General features: G+C 32.9%; 1 protein-coding gene across 1 annotated transcript; it reads left to right on the forward strand.

Annotated features, from left to right (window-relative positions):
- The first annotated feature begins 2,042 nt into the window (after positions 1 to 2,042).
- LOC128215551 (uncharacterized) lies at positions 2,043 to 5,724 on the forward strand. The gene is made up of 4 exons (XM_052922237.1): positions 2,043 to 2,699; positions 3,246 to 3,309; positions 4,215 to 4,329; positions 4,558 to 5,724. Exons 1-4 carry the CDS (start codon positions 2,478 to 2,480, stop codon positions 4,820 to 4,822), a joined length of 666 nt encoding a protein of 221 aa, XP_052778197.1. The 5' UTR covers positions 2,043 to 2,477; the 3' UTR covers positions 4,823 to 5,724.
- The last annotated feature ends 8,686 nt before the right edge of the window (positions 5,725 to 14,410 follow it).

The following is a 14,410-nucleotide window of genomic DNA, read 5'->3' on the forward strand; positions in this document are numbered from 1 at the left end:
CAGTTGGTGCTTCAAGTTTGTGTAAATGCAATTGGTGCTACAAGTATGTATTGGATTTATTTAAATTATGCTTCTTCTTTTTGTAGGTAAGAATTTTATAATAATACAATAATCAGAAATTCTGTGTCATGAAAGTTCATGTCAAGGAATTTGAATAATTCCTGTGACAAAAATAAGTATTATATTTGAAATTTTGACGTAAGTAATTTTCATTTGAGTAAAGCATACTTTGTTAAATCTAAGTTTTCCTTTTTGTCAAAGATGGCCGGAATTTGTTTTAAATAAGATCCTGTACCGAAATCCAGTTTATGCTTCAAGTATGTGTTGATGAAGTTGGTGCTGAAAGTACGTGTTGGATGCCGTAGATGTTGTTTATTAATGTTTGAATGCAGTTTGTTCTATAGGCTAGTGACGGATGTAGTTCGTGCTAAAAGAATGTGTTGTTGCAGTTGCGGATGCGAGATTGTTTTGGATTGGTAAAGTTCGTTAAATTTTAAAAAAATATATGGCGTATTTGGAGCTTTGTTGACGGCAAAGAGTGTAAAAAATTCCTGGGACAATTATAATTATATTTGATATTTGTCGTTTTAAGTTTATAAAATTAAAACATGGAAAAGTGTAAATATTTCAAGACTTTCACTTAAGTAAAGAATATAATTTTGTAGACATTGGTTTTAAATTTTACGTGTCTTATACTTCGAACAGTATTCAATTTATTTGAAAATAAGATCATGTCCGGGAATGCAGTTGGTTCTTCAAGTATATATTGGATGCAATATGCGCTGCAAGAATGTGTTGGACGCGATACGTTCTGCAACTTGGCTTTGCCTTACTTGTCGACTTAATTGCTTTGAAGAAATTAACTATTTTTCAACTGGACACTTGGATGGATACACTAGGACCATTTTGAAAAGACATGAGTTGATGAAGGCAAGATCACTGAATAAAAACTAGTTTTTTCATATACGGCACATTTATTGAAAGAAAATTACGACAAGAGATGTTAAAGCTATGGAAAAGACCCTTATTTTTGAGATAGCAAAATCGCTCGTCAGTAAATATTTTAAGTTTGCTTTTCGGAACGCTGATTGTTTGTCGTCTGCTTTATAGCAATGTCAGTTTCACTTCTGGGTAATTTTCAAAACTTAGCAGCAGACGAATGAAAATTTGATTAAAATATAACCCAGGTTCAGTTATGTTTATACTCAATATACCCTGTTAAAGTTAACTTGTGTTAAATACGAAACATATATTAAAACTGTTATATTAAGCATATCCGTTTTGTTTAAATCTTCCTCTTACAACCGAATATTAATAATATGATGTTGACTTTGACTAAAATTACACAACATTATTTACTTTGTGTATGGTTGTCAACATGTGGTAAATTTTCTTTACATTTCGTCATTATAATGTGATTATCAAGCGGGTAACTTCCTAGTCTCTGAAAATAAACCGACTCCTGATTCGTTGAAATGATATCAAATAGAAAGACAAGTACATAATAACTTCCGCGTCAAATAAAGGTGTATCAATGTTTAAACCATTCATGAATGTTATTTGATTAAACGTGCATTGTTTATACGAATCTCAGATCATTTTGAATATAACCTTACATAAGGTTTCTTTTGAAATTCATTATTCAAAATAACACTTCATACGTTTATTAAAGACAATAATAATTGAAAGAAAGTAAATGCCAACTGAACTGTTCTTGCATTCATTACATTCGCTTTTGGTGCGTTAATGTTTTCCATATCTTGCTTTTTAATATAAAAATATTGAAATTGTATTAATAAAAGTGATCTAAAAACAAGATAGACTTCATGATGAAAACCATCTTCAATGTTTCTGTCGTAGGACATCGGTTGTTTATAATACTAGTGTATTGACAATAATCTTTTCCCTGTATGAAAGCTCAATCGATGTTAATTCACTTTTTGCAATTCCATCTCCAGCAGGCTACGTTCTTATCTCAGCAAATAAACGGACTCAAGTTTGGTTGAAATTATCTTAAATAAAAAAATGTGTTTCAATCTATGCATTTATATGGTGGCCCGCTTAATTAATGGATAAAGATTGGACATTTTTTTTATTTTCGATAAGCATTTTGCCAATGGATTAAGCGATAAAATTTTAATACAAACAGGACAGAAGAGAGGATATTTGCTTAAACCATTTCAAGTAAAGTGAACAATGTTATAATATGGGAATTTTGTTTTAATGAACAACAAAAATAGATATTTGGTACTCATCGCCTTATTCACGAAATGGAGCGTAAAATAAGACATTAGGGTAAATAACGCATAGGGTAGTTCAGGTAACGAAGGGAGATATCGTATATAGACAAATTGGAGAATGATATACCAACGTAAATTATCATTTAATTTAATCATATTGATATAAGGAACAAAATAAGAAAACATTTAAGCAACAAGGTATTGAGCAGCACGGGAAATGCAGTGATGCATGATTAAATGATGCACGAGAACATGACACATACAGGACACATACACACGGCTAACGGTCACATGCCTCCTGGAGGGATAACACATGGTCACATGGCGCACGGAAACATGGAAAGCGGTCACATGACTCCTCGAGGGATAACACATAAACACATGACGCATGAGAACATGGAAAGCGGCCACATGATAAATGGAGTGATAAAACATGGACAAGTGGCGCACGGGAACATGGTAAGCGGTCAAATAACTTTTATAGGGATAACAAATTGACATATTGTGCACGGGAACATGGTAAGCGGACACATGACCCATGGAGGGTTAAACATGGACACATAAAGGTTTGCTTATTAAACTGATTTATTTCTACCCGTAGATGCATTTAATTATTGAGGTAACGATCTGTTCTCGTCAAGCTTGAGTTATTTCATAAGGTCATAATTAATTAGATAATTGCTACTATTTTATGATTAAAAACTTAATACATTGATGAAAACGTAAGACATCAATGAATTCAAATATGATATTCTCATATACGGTTCTGAATAACATTGGTCGCAAATTAACAGCTTCAAATCTTCCGTAAGTTTTCCGTAAGCACTCTGCTTGAAACATCGAACATCGTTAAAGTTTGAATCTTAATATTTTATTTAATTAATCTCTCTATATCAAAATGGAAGTCAATGTTTTGTTTTCTAAACTAACAATCATGCATGAAATAAGCGATGTTTCTCAATCAAGTTGACAGTAAATTGAAGTTATTACATTTGATACTTACAGGTTTTTAGCGCTTCATACCAGAGAGATTTCATCTTAAAAGATGTAAAGATTTCCACTGTTGGCGGTAAGTTTGATTTTATGATTATTAAAAAACGGGTCAATTTATTGAAATGTAAACATTTAGATAAATAGTTAGGTTAATTCGTTATTTGAAATAGTAAAACTCGTTCACGTATATTTAAATTTAAAATATTTTTTTTATTTTTATTTTTAATTTCAAGTATTTATTTGCTTTAATAATGAAACATATTATATTTATTGTGTATCTAAACGTACACGTTTACGCGTAAAATAATATATTTACATTCGCCTAGTCCTTTACATATAAAACTTGACATTCTTATTGTATAACACTCCAGGGGTTATGACGTCATTGTTTACTTCAATATTGAGCTTCGATAAGATAAGCGGGAGGTTATTATCCAATGATGCAATAATCAGCTTTTTTATACAAACGTTTCTTGTCGGTTACATTACTCTTAGACCAAATACTTCATTGCAGAAGATACTACTACTGTTTAATCACAGTGAATATTTCTTTAGAAATGTAAATATAAGTATTGATTGTAATTTTATTGTTATTTTAAACGCAGTAGTGCGAGCGGGCAAAAAAACAAGAAGCTGGCGCGCGTCATGGAATTTGCTCGCGTGCCGTACTGCGTCAAAACAGTATAAGCGCAAGATCAAATGCGACAAATCCTTAAATAATTAAAAGTAAAAAAAAATAATATTTTTACCCGACCCATGGGCTTAAACCAAACGTAAACACAAACTACAAAAGCTGGATATGTAACAAATGCTGTCCGAGTACTGATTATGAATTAAATTCGAACAACGAAATTCGAAAGTAACTGCAAGCCGAAGCCGTTGCTGATACGGACTAACTTTGCACATCATTGAGTATTGGTATCTTGTTTGTCTTTTTGTGTTGCTTAATCTGCATTTCATTCACCCTATGTGACGTTGCAGGTATAGTAGGAGCTATGTTAGTCGTGATTCTACTGGCAACCTTTCTCGAGGGATTCAAACATTGGCTTTACATTCGACAGAGAAATGGACCAGACCACACTCAAGTTAAAGGGAAGTAAGTATGGAAACAAGTGTGTAGATCCCTTCAGTATTTAAATGGTTTAATACCTTCCCTTTTTATACAAATTTCAACAAACTTTATACTCGCAACCTCAACATCACATGAACAAAAAATAGGAAAACAAGATTAAGTAAACGTAATGCTATTACAAATTACAGTTTTGTCATAGGAAATTGCAGCCATATATTACATTCATAAGCCGTTTGCCGTTCATATTTTCAGATCAAGACAATTCACTTCCTTTTGGAACAACATTGCTCGTATTACTACTTCACTACAAAAGATGTTAACGGTGACCGTCGGGTATCTTTTAATGCTGTGTGTCATGACAATGAACGTGTGGATGCTGGTTTCTGCCGTACTTGGCGCTGGAATAGGCTACTTACTCCTACGCCCTGCTGTAAGTGCATGCTTTGCCATGAGAAGGACCAAGCATGAATGCAATGAAATAAGGAAACGTGAGGAAATGAGCTTGGTGAAACATTGAAAGGAAACAGATGTAAAATACATTGACAAAGATGAAATATGGGGTTTTAACAGTGAAATAACAACAGTGAAAATATCAATTTGATATTTTCACTGCAAAATAAGGAGAGAAAATATCAACTTTCAGAACTACTTTTAAATTCCTTTGTTGTTACATGTACGTGCCTTGATCAAAACAGAACACTGGACTTCAGTAGATTATGTAACAAAATGTTAAAAAACAAATAAAGAAATGTTTTATAAATTTAAATAAATATATAATTGGAAATTAACAACTTATTTATTACCGGTTATCCCGTTTATCAAACATTTTACTGATCTTTGAAGCTGAATGTTCGAACATTTGCTTTCATACCAAACAAATTTCAGACAAAAACAACTGTTCGAACATTAATGAAATTTTATATCATCGTTCAAATGTATTTTGAACTGTTAACCGTTGTAGTACGTAAATGAGCTTCCTGGAGAATTCACACAGCAATTTACAGATCGATCCGATATTTTTTACCCTACCCACACCTCAAAATGTGTCAACAAACTAGCGTGGCATTTACTCTTTATTTGGAAAACAAACATTTTAAAGCGAAACAGACTGGTCTCTGACAATAAGATGACTGAATATTAACTTACTATAAAAACACGCGTACATGCAGTCTTAAACTAAGAAGAATGGTTAAAATCCAATGAGTATCCACATTTCTTTTGCTAACACATTTGACCTTCCAAATTTTCATTCTTTAATTAGCGGCGTAGTAATTTGGTTATGTATTCATGCCCATCTTAAAATAAAAAGTGTTTTCATTATTTTTTGGAACATATGTGCACTAATAATACTTCATTGTTAACTGTTCATAAAGCTTTGCAATAAAAAACGAGCGAATATTAAGCTATAAGAATTAATAGCAGAGAACTATTTTTCAGCAAACCGAAAGTAGAAAAGTTGACAGCTTTAATTATGCACGAGGGGCGCCCCACGGGTAGCGGCGTAAAGCCCACCCTTTTCAAAAAGGGGGTAATTCAGAAATAAATAAAAAAACAACAAATAAAACTCCAAAAATAAGCATAAAAGAAACAGAAAATTCGTTTATTTCAGTGTAAGATCGTATTTAATTTCACTCGTAATCATAAAAAACTACATTTTCGCTCGTGGCTTCGCCACTCGTGAAAATATGTTTTTCTACGACACTCGTGAAATAAAATACGATCTTACACTGAAAAAAACAAATATCCTCTATGTCCTAAGTGTTATTACAAATGTCAGTAATGTATAAGGGGGTAGAATATCAATTGCTTGCATACGAAAGCCGTGAAAAAAAAATGGTATATTTCCTTTGATACCAAGTTATATAAACTTTGTCACTTTGGTTGATGATGTATATGTTATAATTTTGTTAAACTTGTTATATATGGTTCGTACGTGATAATTTCAATGTTTTATATTATTGGGTAAAAAGGCAAAGTTTACCCATGTATGTCATATACACTTACATTTCAGAGAGCAAAGTATGCTGCATACTCCACTATAATGCACAGTAACACATGATAAATTTGTTGACAAAGACTAACACAGTATATATGATATATATATATATCTATCTACTTGTTAGACCGTCGATTATCAATAAACTGTTTTCATAGAAGCTGTTTAAATTATTTGTTCTCAAAAAAATGTGTGTTATATGGTTTTATATCAGTTTTGAAATAAACTACTAAAAGCGTAGTCGTTACTCAATGTAGCTATCAGGCAAACTACCAAGATGAACATTAATTATTAACCTTAATTATACAAGTTAATCATACATGACATTATTCTGTAGTCAATTGCATTTGTCAGTGATACATTACGGGTATGCATCTTATTTGTGAAGAGGATTAATTTTAGATATTATAATACTGACTGCATAAATCGAAGGTATCTGAAGCATGTCAATCACCATAATACGCTGCTAATTTTCTTAAAACAAACAAAAACTATTTACAGTGGTATATTTGAATTAGATAATTGACTTAATGTAGGAAATGCTTCAGAGGCTTTATAATTACCGACCGAGACACAAACTGTTTACTGTTTTGTTTCATTTTTTAATAAACACATATTCATGCGTGTCAAAAACATTCATATCACGCTATTTAAATAGTTTAATAAAGTGTATCCAGCGACAAATAACAAGTACTTATTTCTTGCATCACATTATTGCATTTTATGGTATAACTATAAGTTTCTTTATCCATATTCAACAGCAGAAATACAGCTATAAAAAAATCCGTATCACTATACTGTCGTTTTCTGATCCCGTATAATACGGTGTGTAATTAAGGAATTACTTTCGCGTCGCTTGAAACAGCGTGACAAAAATAACTGAAACAACCTGTGTGATTTAGATGCATAGCATGACCTTGACCATGTTTTCTCACGCCGGCAGCAGCAGTTAAATGTCCAGGAACATGATATTCAAACAGCATGAAGATAATCACGAAGATCATTTTCACAGATGAGAACACTTCCAATCTATCTATAATTTACACAACTGGACGCTATTTCGAATATGATAAAATTTCACCTTACCGTCAACATGAGCTGATTACCAAAACAAAAAAGACAGAATCACATCATCATAGTAATAGAGATAGACTAACGATCTTCCCTTGTTTCTGCATGTAATGATCGTCAAAATTTCCTAAGAACATTCACTTCCAACCTTGTGTTAAAATATATTAACGTTTATGTTTGTTATTGTTTGTGCTGTGACAATTAATTATTATTTTCGAATACTAATAATAATAATTTTCGAGTAATTTATTTGTTTTGCTGATATATAAAATAGTTTCTTGTTATTTAGCTCAGTACAGTGAATTCTGTGATTTCTGACTTAAAGTACTGACAAAAGTACGTAACATATTCTTAGGCGCGAGCTATTCCATGTATGGATTTTTGACAGAGACTGCTAAATCGAATCAGTTCACAAACGGTGCTTCTTATGGCAAACAAAATTGTATTTATACAACAATACATATATGTTATTCACTGAAAAATACATTTAAGATGCAACTTCATCAACATCAATACACACAACATTGTGGAAAGAGCAAACTAATTTACTTGGGGGATTTAAAGGAATAAAAAAAGTAATAAAAAAAAACAAATAACATGCAATAAGACGTCAAAGGTGGTATACAATCTAATACAATCTAAAAACGAAACGATTGATCGAGGTCATACTCAAGTAATATAGCCTATAATCGCCCGACCAACGTAATACCCCAAAATAATTGAGTAAAGAAGCTAAAAAGAAACTACCGACTTATAATAAAAAAGCAACAAATAATGACGTCCAATTTAAGACTTAAGACAATATTACTCAGTCCGAGGAATTTTAAAACCGATTAAAAACAGTCGAATGCGATAATTAATATAATAACAAAGCAAAACTAAAAACGCACAGGGAGTGAACGTCCATAATCAATGCGCATTGAACGAGCAGCATTTGTGGGAAGTCGACCGGTCACTCTAGGAAAAATTAGGAATGCGGCAAGTTAAAGGCACGCTTGTTCTCACATTTACAACCACTACCCTCTAAACATCAACATACACGTACAGGAGAATTGTATTTCACAATGACCCATCTAAACACTGAAAAATATCATAAGTTGGATTAAAATTCAGAAATAAAGTATGCAAAGTTATTGTGTGTTGGTAGTAGACTGTCCATTTGACTTTGACCTTTTATCATTGTGTCATTAAACATAAGAACATGTTTCTTGTTACTGCTGACCGCTTGGCTTATCAGTTTATATTATTATTAATATCAAAAGTTTAAAAGTCTAAACAAAGCTGTTTTTGTCTTTCCTATATACTTTACATAGATACATGAAGTACTGTTAAGATTGAAGATTGTTGACTTTGCTACGGACGCTGGAGTATCTTTGACAGTATATCCGCACGGAAACCCATGGCGATTTTATCCGTAGAGCGTTGCAGACTAATTCACATGCAGTTAATTCCATTTCCACGGCAAATTCTAATTAAACTGGTCACAATAAAAAACTTGAATTCAAATTATACCAGTGTTATACTCTCAAACACTATGGAGCGTAAATTCGATGTAAAATTATTCTCGACATTGACTATTCCTGTATGTGTTGCATCATTTATTTACATCTAGCCCCAATGTAGCATAACACTATCAGGTAATTCATAGCATAGCGAAACCGCTAATCAGTAAGTATTTAGCGATTAGCTTACTTTTCATTCACTCAGTCTGTTTGTTTGTCACCTGCCTTAAATGAGCATCAGTTTTACGTCTGGTTAGTTTTCAGAACAACTCATATGCAGACAAAGACTGCCTTAAAATATAAGCTAGCTTCAGTTATTTATATACTATCAATATGCTTCTCTGAAAATCGATTTGTAATAAATCCGAAATATATATTTGAACTTTCATTAATGCATATCCCAGCCGCTTTAATCTTGATCAATCGGGTGCTAATAATACGATGTTGACTAGGACTTCAGTTACACTACATTATTTACTTGGTGGGTGGTATCGAAATTGAGGTAAAGTTAAATTTTAAATCCCCTGCATTTCGTCGTAAAAGTGATTATCACAAGGGAGTCACTTCATAGTCGCTGCAAATAAACCGACTTGTGAAGATTATTTTTTAAGGTGCACTCTTACTTCTAAATAAGATATATCACAATTAATACAATTGGTTTAATTTACCGAAAATGATGAATACATATCGAAATCAATGCTTCTTGTGAAGGATAGAATGTTTAATCTGAAACAAAAGGTGCAGAAAACAACGTATGTCACCCTTATGAGGCGACAGTTGATCACTGTAAATCTTTTAGTACTCACCAGTCGTTTAATATATTTGCGTTTTCATCTATAAAATACACGATTAAAACTGGGTATCAGTGTTTAATATTTTCCACAAATGTATTATTTAGTAAGTTAAAGTTGTTCGTTCAAAATGTATAATTGTTAAACATGCGTATGCATTTATTTAAGATACGAGTGCTACTTTAGATAAACAAACATCTAACACCTGTGTTTCAAGAATGATGTAAGACATAAAAATAGTATTTATCAAGTTATTATGACCTAAACACGAAGATGACTATATGTATAGAAACGTGATGAAGACAGTCACCATTCTGTTTCTGCTCAAAATTAACAAAGAATTGAATTATTAAATTAATTTAATTATTATTGCATTTCGATCACCAGCAAGTACCTTCCTAGTCCATGCAAATAAACGGAAGCATATTTGGTTGAATTATCTTATCTAAATAATCCAATGTTTTTTAAGACTTTTGTATCACATGCATATCAATGTTTGCAATCATATTGTGCGCGATAAAAAGTGTACACAAACATTGGAGAAAAAAAGCATTTGCCTTGATTGTATAAGTGAACAGTGTTATAACAGAAGTTTTTTTTATAGAATTGCATCAACAAGAAACTGCTTTGTTAACTTTATGGAACATTTATGGAACTCGATATACACACGAAAATGTACCGGAAAAAAGCCATCAGAATATAATCACGCATATGGTAGTTCAAATAACGAATGTATATATCACCCGTAGACAAACAGAAACAATACACGCTCGTGAACTATAAATATATCGTTAAATATCGATCGTAAAATTAAAAGAGGATAATGACTGAAAATCGACACGATCTTACGCAGCACGGGAAAATGCAAGTGGGGCCCGCTCAAATAATGCACGGGAATATGACAAATACTGGACATGAGCACATAATAACAGGTCAATCGGATTTTGGGGGGAGGATTAAAACTGGAAGCATGGAACACGGGAACATGGCTCGTGGAAATATGTTGCACGACAGCATGATGCAGGGTGACATAATGCACGAAAACAAGGTAGGTTGTAAAGATCGGCTCATAAAACTGATCTTATTCTAACTCTAGATCCAATTAAACATTGAGATGATCACCCATTCTGAATTAGCCTGAGATTTAAACACTAATTAACAACTAATAATGTTATTGCTACGATTACCTGTTTTATACACTAATATGGATGATTATGAAATGCTTTCATTTTTTTAGAAATTGTTTAACGAATAGTCTGGCATTGTTATAATGTTTGGCTGTATATACACACATACATATATATCAGATTGTAGTTAAGACGCATGCTAATTTTATCAAGAAGGCCGCATTTATGTTTACGATTCTGAAAATATCAACCGTTGTCGCTCATTAACCACTCCAAATTAGGCTCTTTACCCTAACATTCGGCTTGAAACAAATATACATCGTACGTCGTCATGGGCTATTTCGGAATGTAAGTTTTTTATTTAGCAATGCACTCTGTGACAAACGAAATGTTTTCCTTTTATGACTTGTTCATGACATAAGCGATGATTATCCAACATGTTGATAGCACACTAAAGTTATTTCATTTTTGCAGTATTAAGCGCTACATACAAGAGTGATTTCATCTTAAGAGATGTGAAAAATTTTACAGTTGGCGGTAAGCTTTTTGATTTTTTTATATTTACTCTAATTGAAAACAGGCTGTTCAATCACTGACATGTAAAACTAGGCATATAATGTGGTTGTATGGGAAACCCATTGAAGTTTATTTCAACAAACAATAGTATATTTCTTATTCCTTTCCTTTCATTGTATTTCTTGCACTATCGGATTGTTAATTTGTTGGAAACCCTCAAATCTCCCTTCCAGCATTTCGGTTCTCATGGAGGTTCTCCCTAAATTTCGCCGACTTAAACGTCAAATCCTGGAATCGCTCGGGCTTGTTATCGTATTTACAAAATTAATAAATAAAAGTTATAATATCTTAAGCCCAACACATGTGGAGAAACTAGTCCTAAACGATAATAACACAAGCTATAAGATATTTATCAAATGTTTTCCGATTACTAGTTATAATATTGTAATGAAAACCCTAAAATACCTTTTTTCGAAAATTACTGCAAGCCCGAGCTTAGAACATCTTATACCTTTACCAGTATTCTTTGTTGTGGTTGTGTCTTGTTCCTTGTTGCCTTCTAAATATTAATGTCATACACATTGTGTTTTTCTGTAGGTATAGTAGGAGCCATGCTGATCGTGATTGTACTGGCAGGCTTTCTAGAGGAAATTAAACACTGGATGCATATTCGACAGGGAAACGGATCAAATCACACTCAAGTAACAGAGAGGTCAGTAAGGAAACATGTATGTGGCTCCCAACATAATAGTTCTATACCTATTAATTCAAACTACACATAGACTGGCAAACTAGATATTACGGTTGTATGCACAAATACATAAGGAAATGGTTCTTTAAACGTGCTGTCACTGCAAACTGCAGATAGTCGTCACATGCATTTACTGTTTTCCTTTTCAACCAACATTGTAATAATCCAATTTGCAAATCAATCCATTTTATTTTCATTGGGGACAATATCCTTCGTATTACTGCTTCAATTCAAGATGTGGATGCTGGTTTCAGTCGTACTTGTTGCTGGCATAGGATACTTACTCCTTCGTCCTGCTGTTACTGCATGCCTTGCCACGAGTAGAACAAACCATAATAGCAATGGAATAGGAAAACGTGAGAAAATGAATTCGGTAAAACATAGAAAAGACACAGATGTGGATGGTATTGGCAAATATTGCGTTGTCCTGAAGGGATTTTACAATTGTCAGTTACAGGAAATTGGCGCAGATGATCAATTACTTGTCTACGAGAGTAGTGAAAAACAATTGATATCTGTCCTCTGATATCAAGTCACATACACCGTTTCACTTTGGTTAAAGATGTTTCTGTTATACGTTTGGTACACTTGGGTGGTTCATAGGATTGTTTGACTTTATTACAAAGTTGTGTAAACGGGCCAAGTTTACCGTGTGTAGTTTTATAATACATATACACAATATAAACAGTAAATAAGCTGAATATCAGGCAATCATGCACAACAACCCTGAATAAAAGTGTTGACCAAGTTGAGTAAAATACATACATGTATTCTGTCACTTGCATACAAATCGGTCCAATAACAAGGTGCCGTGTAAATTTGAGTGTATTAGGATGATAGACCACGTGATGTTTATCTACAGTCTGGTTGTCATTTGACTGCGAAAACGAACTTCGTATCTATTCTGAAATGCCAGAGAGAAAGCACAACTACAACTTCAGATTCTTATTAATAGTTTGCGAGCATACGACCATCTATTATATATACATATATATAACTCATGTCCACTTACCCCAACCGCAAATGCTGAAAATGTGCAGCATTCAACGAAAGCGAATTACATTTCTGTGGTGAATGACAGAATCTCACAATAGAAATGAACTCTCGATTTGCCGGTGCAGTTCTGAACTCCCAACACTCTATTCTTTAATATCAAAATGAAATCTATTGACCATGCGGCCATTGTTTGTAAACACTCGTGATCATTGTAGTCTGTGACTTGTGAAATAATTGTTTCATGATTAGATAATGTTTGGTGACTGATCCACGTTTATGCGCTTTTAAAAGCTTTTATTATTTGAATTGATATTGACGTATGTAAATGCAATTACTTTGGCTATAAACGTATTGAATAAAATTGAACAGTTTTGAAAAATATTTGGGGCGCATTTAAACATGGATACTGAGTGTGGTGACGTCAACAGGGAAAAACAGTCGTCCTCCTTTTTTAAAATAATAATTGTAAGATAAAGTTTTATGTTTTAATAAAGTAAAAGGATAAATAGAGAATACTAGGTTAGTGTCGTTGATGGAGAAATTTATCTGGCTCGGCTGCGGAATTTATCGGGTTCGCCACCGGCTCATCCGATAAAATCCTCCGCCTTGCCAAATAACCGTCCTCTATCTACGGAACTAACCTATTATTCTCTATTTATCCAAAAGTTAGTTGGTATAGTTACAATAAGCTTGTTTCATTGTAGTTGGTACTGTTGTTGAAATTATTTGCTAAGCAAAATAGTTTTAATATGGTTTGGTGTTTGTTTAAAAACAAAACTGCTGAAGCGTAGTCTGTGACAGTATGTAGAGATAAAGCAAACCACAAATATGTACTATACCTTAAATGTACAGGTGAAACATGAGTATTCCATGACAGCAGAGTTAATTTAAACGTATGTTCCTGTTTTATGAGGAGAAAATGAAATATTGTTATGCTGATTGCATAAATGGAAGGCATTGGTGGTGGTAGTAGTAGTAGTAGTAGTAGTAGTAGTAGTAGTAGTAGTAGTAGTAGTAGTAGTAGTAGTAGTAGTAGTAGTAGTAGTAGTAGTAGAAGTAGTAGTAGTAGTAGTAGTAGTAGTAGTAGTAGTAGTAGTAGTAGTAGTAGTAGTAGTAGTAGTAGTAGTAGTAGTAGTAGTAGTAGGAATACAGCGACAGAGGCAGTGGTAGTTAAAGAGATATCGTTCTCGGGTAATGATAAAGTTTACTAACGATATTCATCATTCAATTACTTTCTTCAAATGAAAATAAACCATTCTGCATTCTGCTTAAACATATCATTTACATAGTTTATCGTGAAAGGTTATAGCAGAATTTAAGTGTTGTATTTAGTGAGACAAATTTAACTCATATCA

This window comes from Mya arenaria, chromosome 13 (genome assembly GCF_026914265.1).
Source record: "Mya arenaria isolate MELC-2E11 chromosome 13, ASM2691426v1".
Lineage (NCBI taxonomy): Eukaryota > Metazoa > Mollusca > Bivalvia > Myida > Myidae > Mya > Mya arenaria.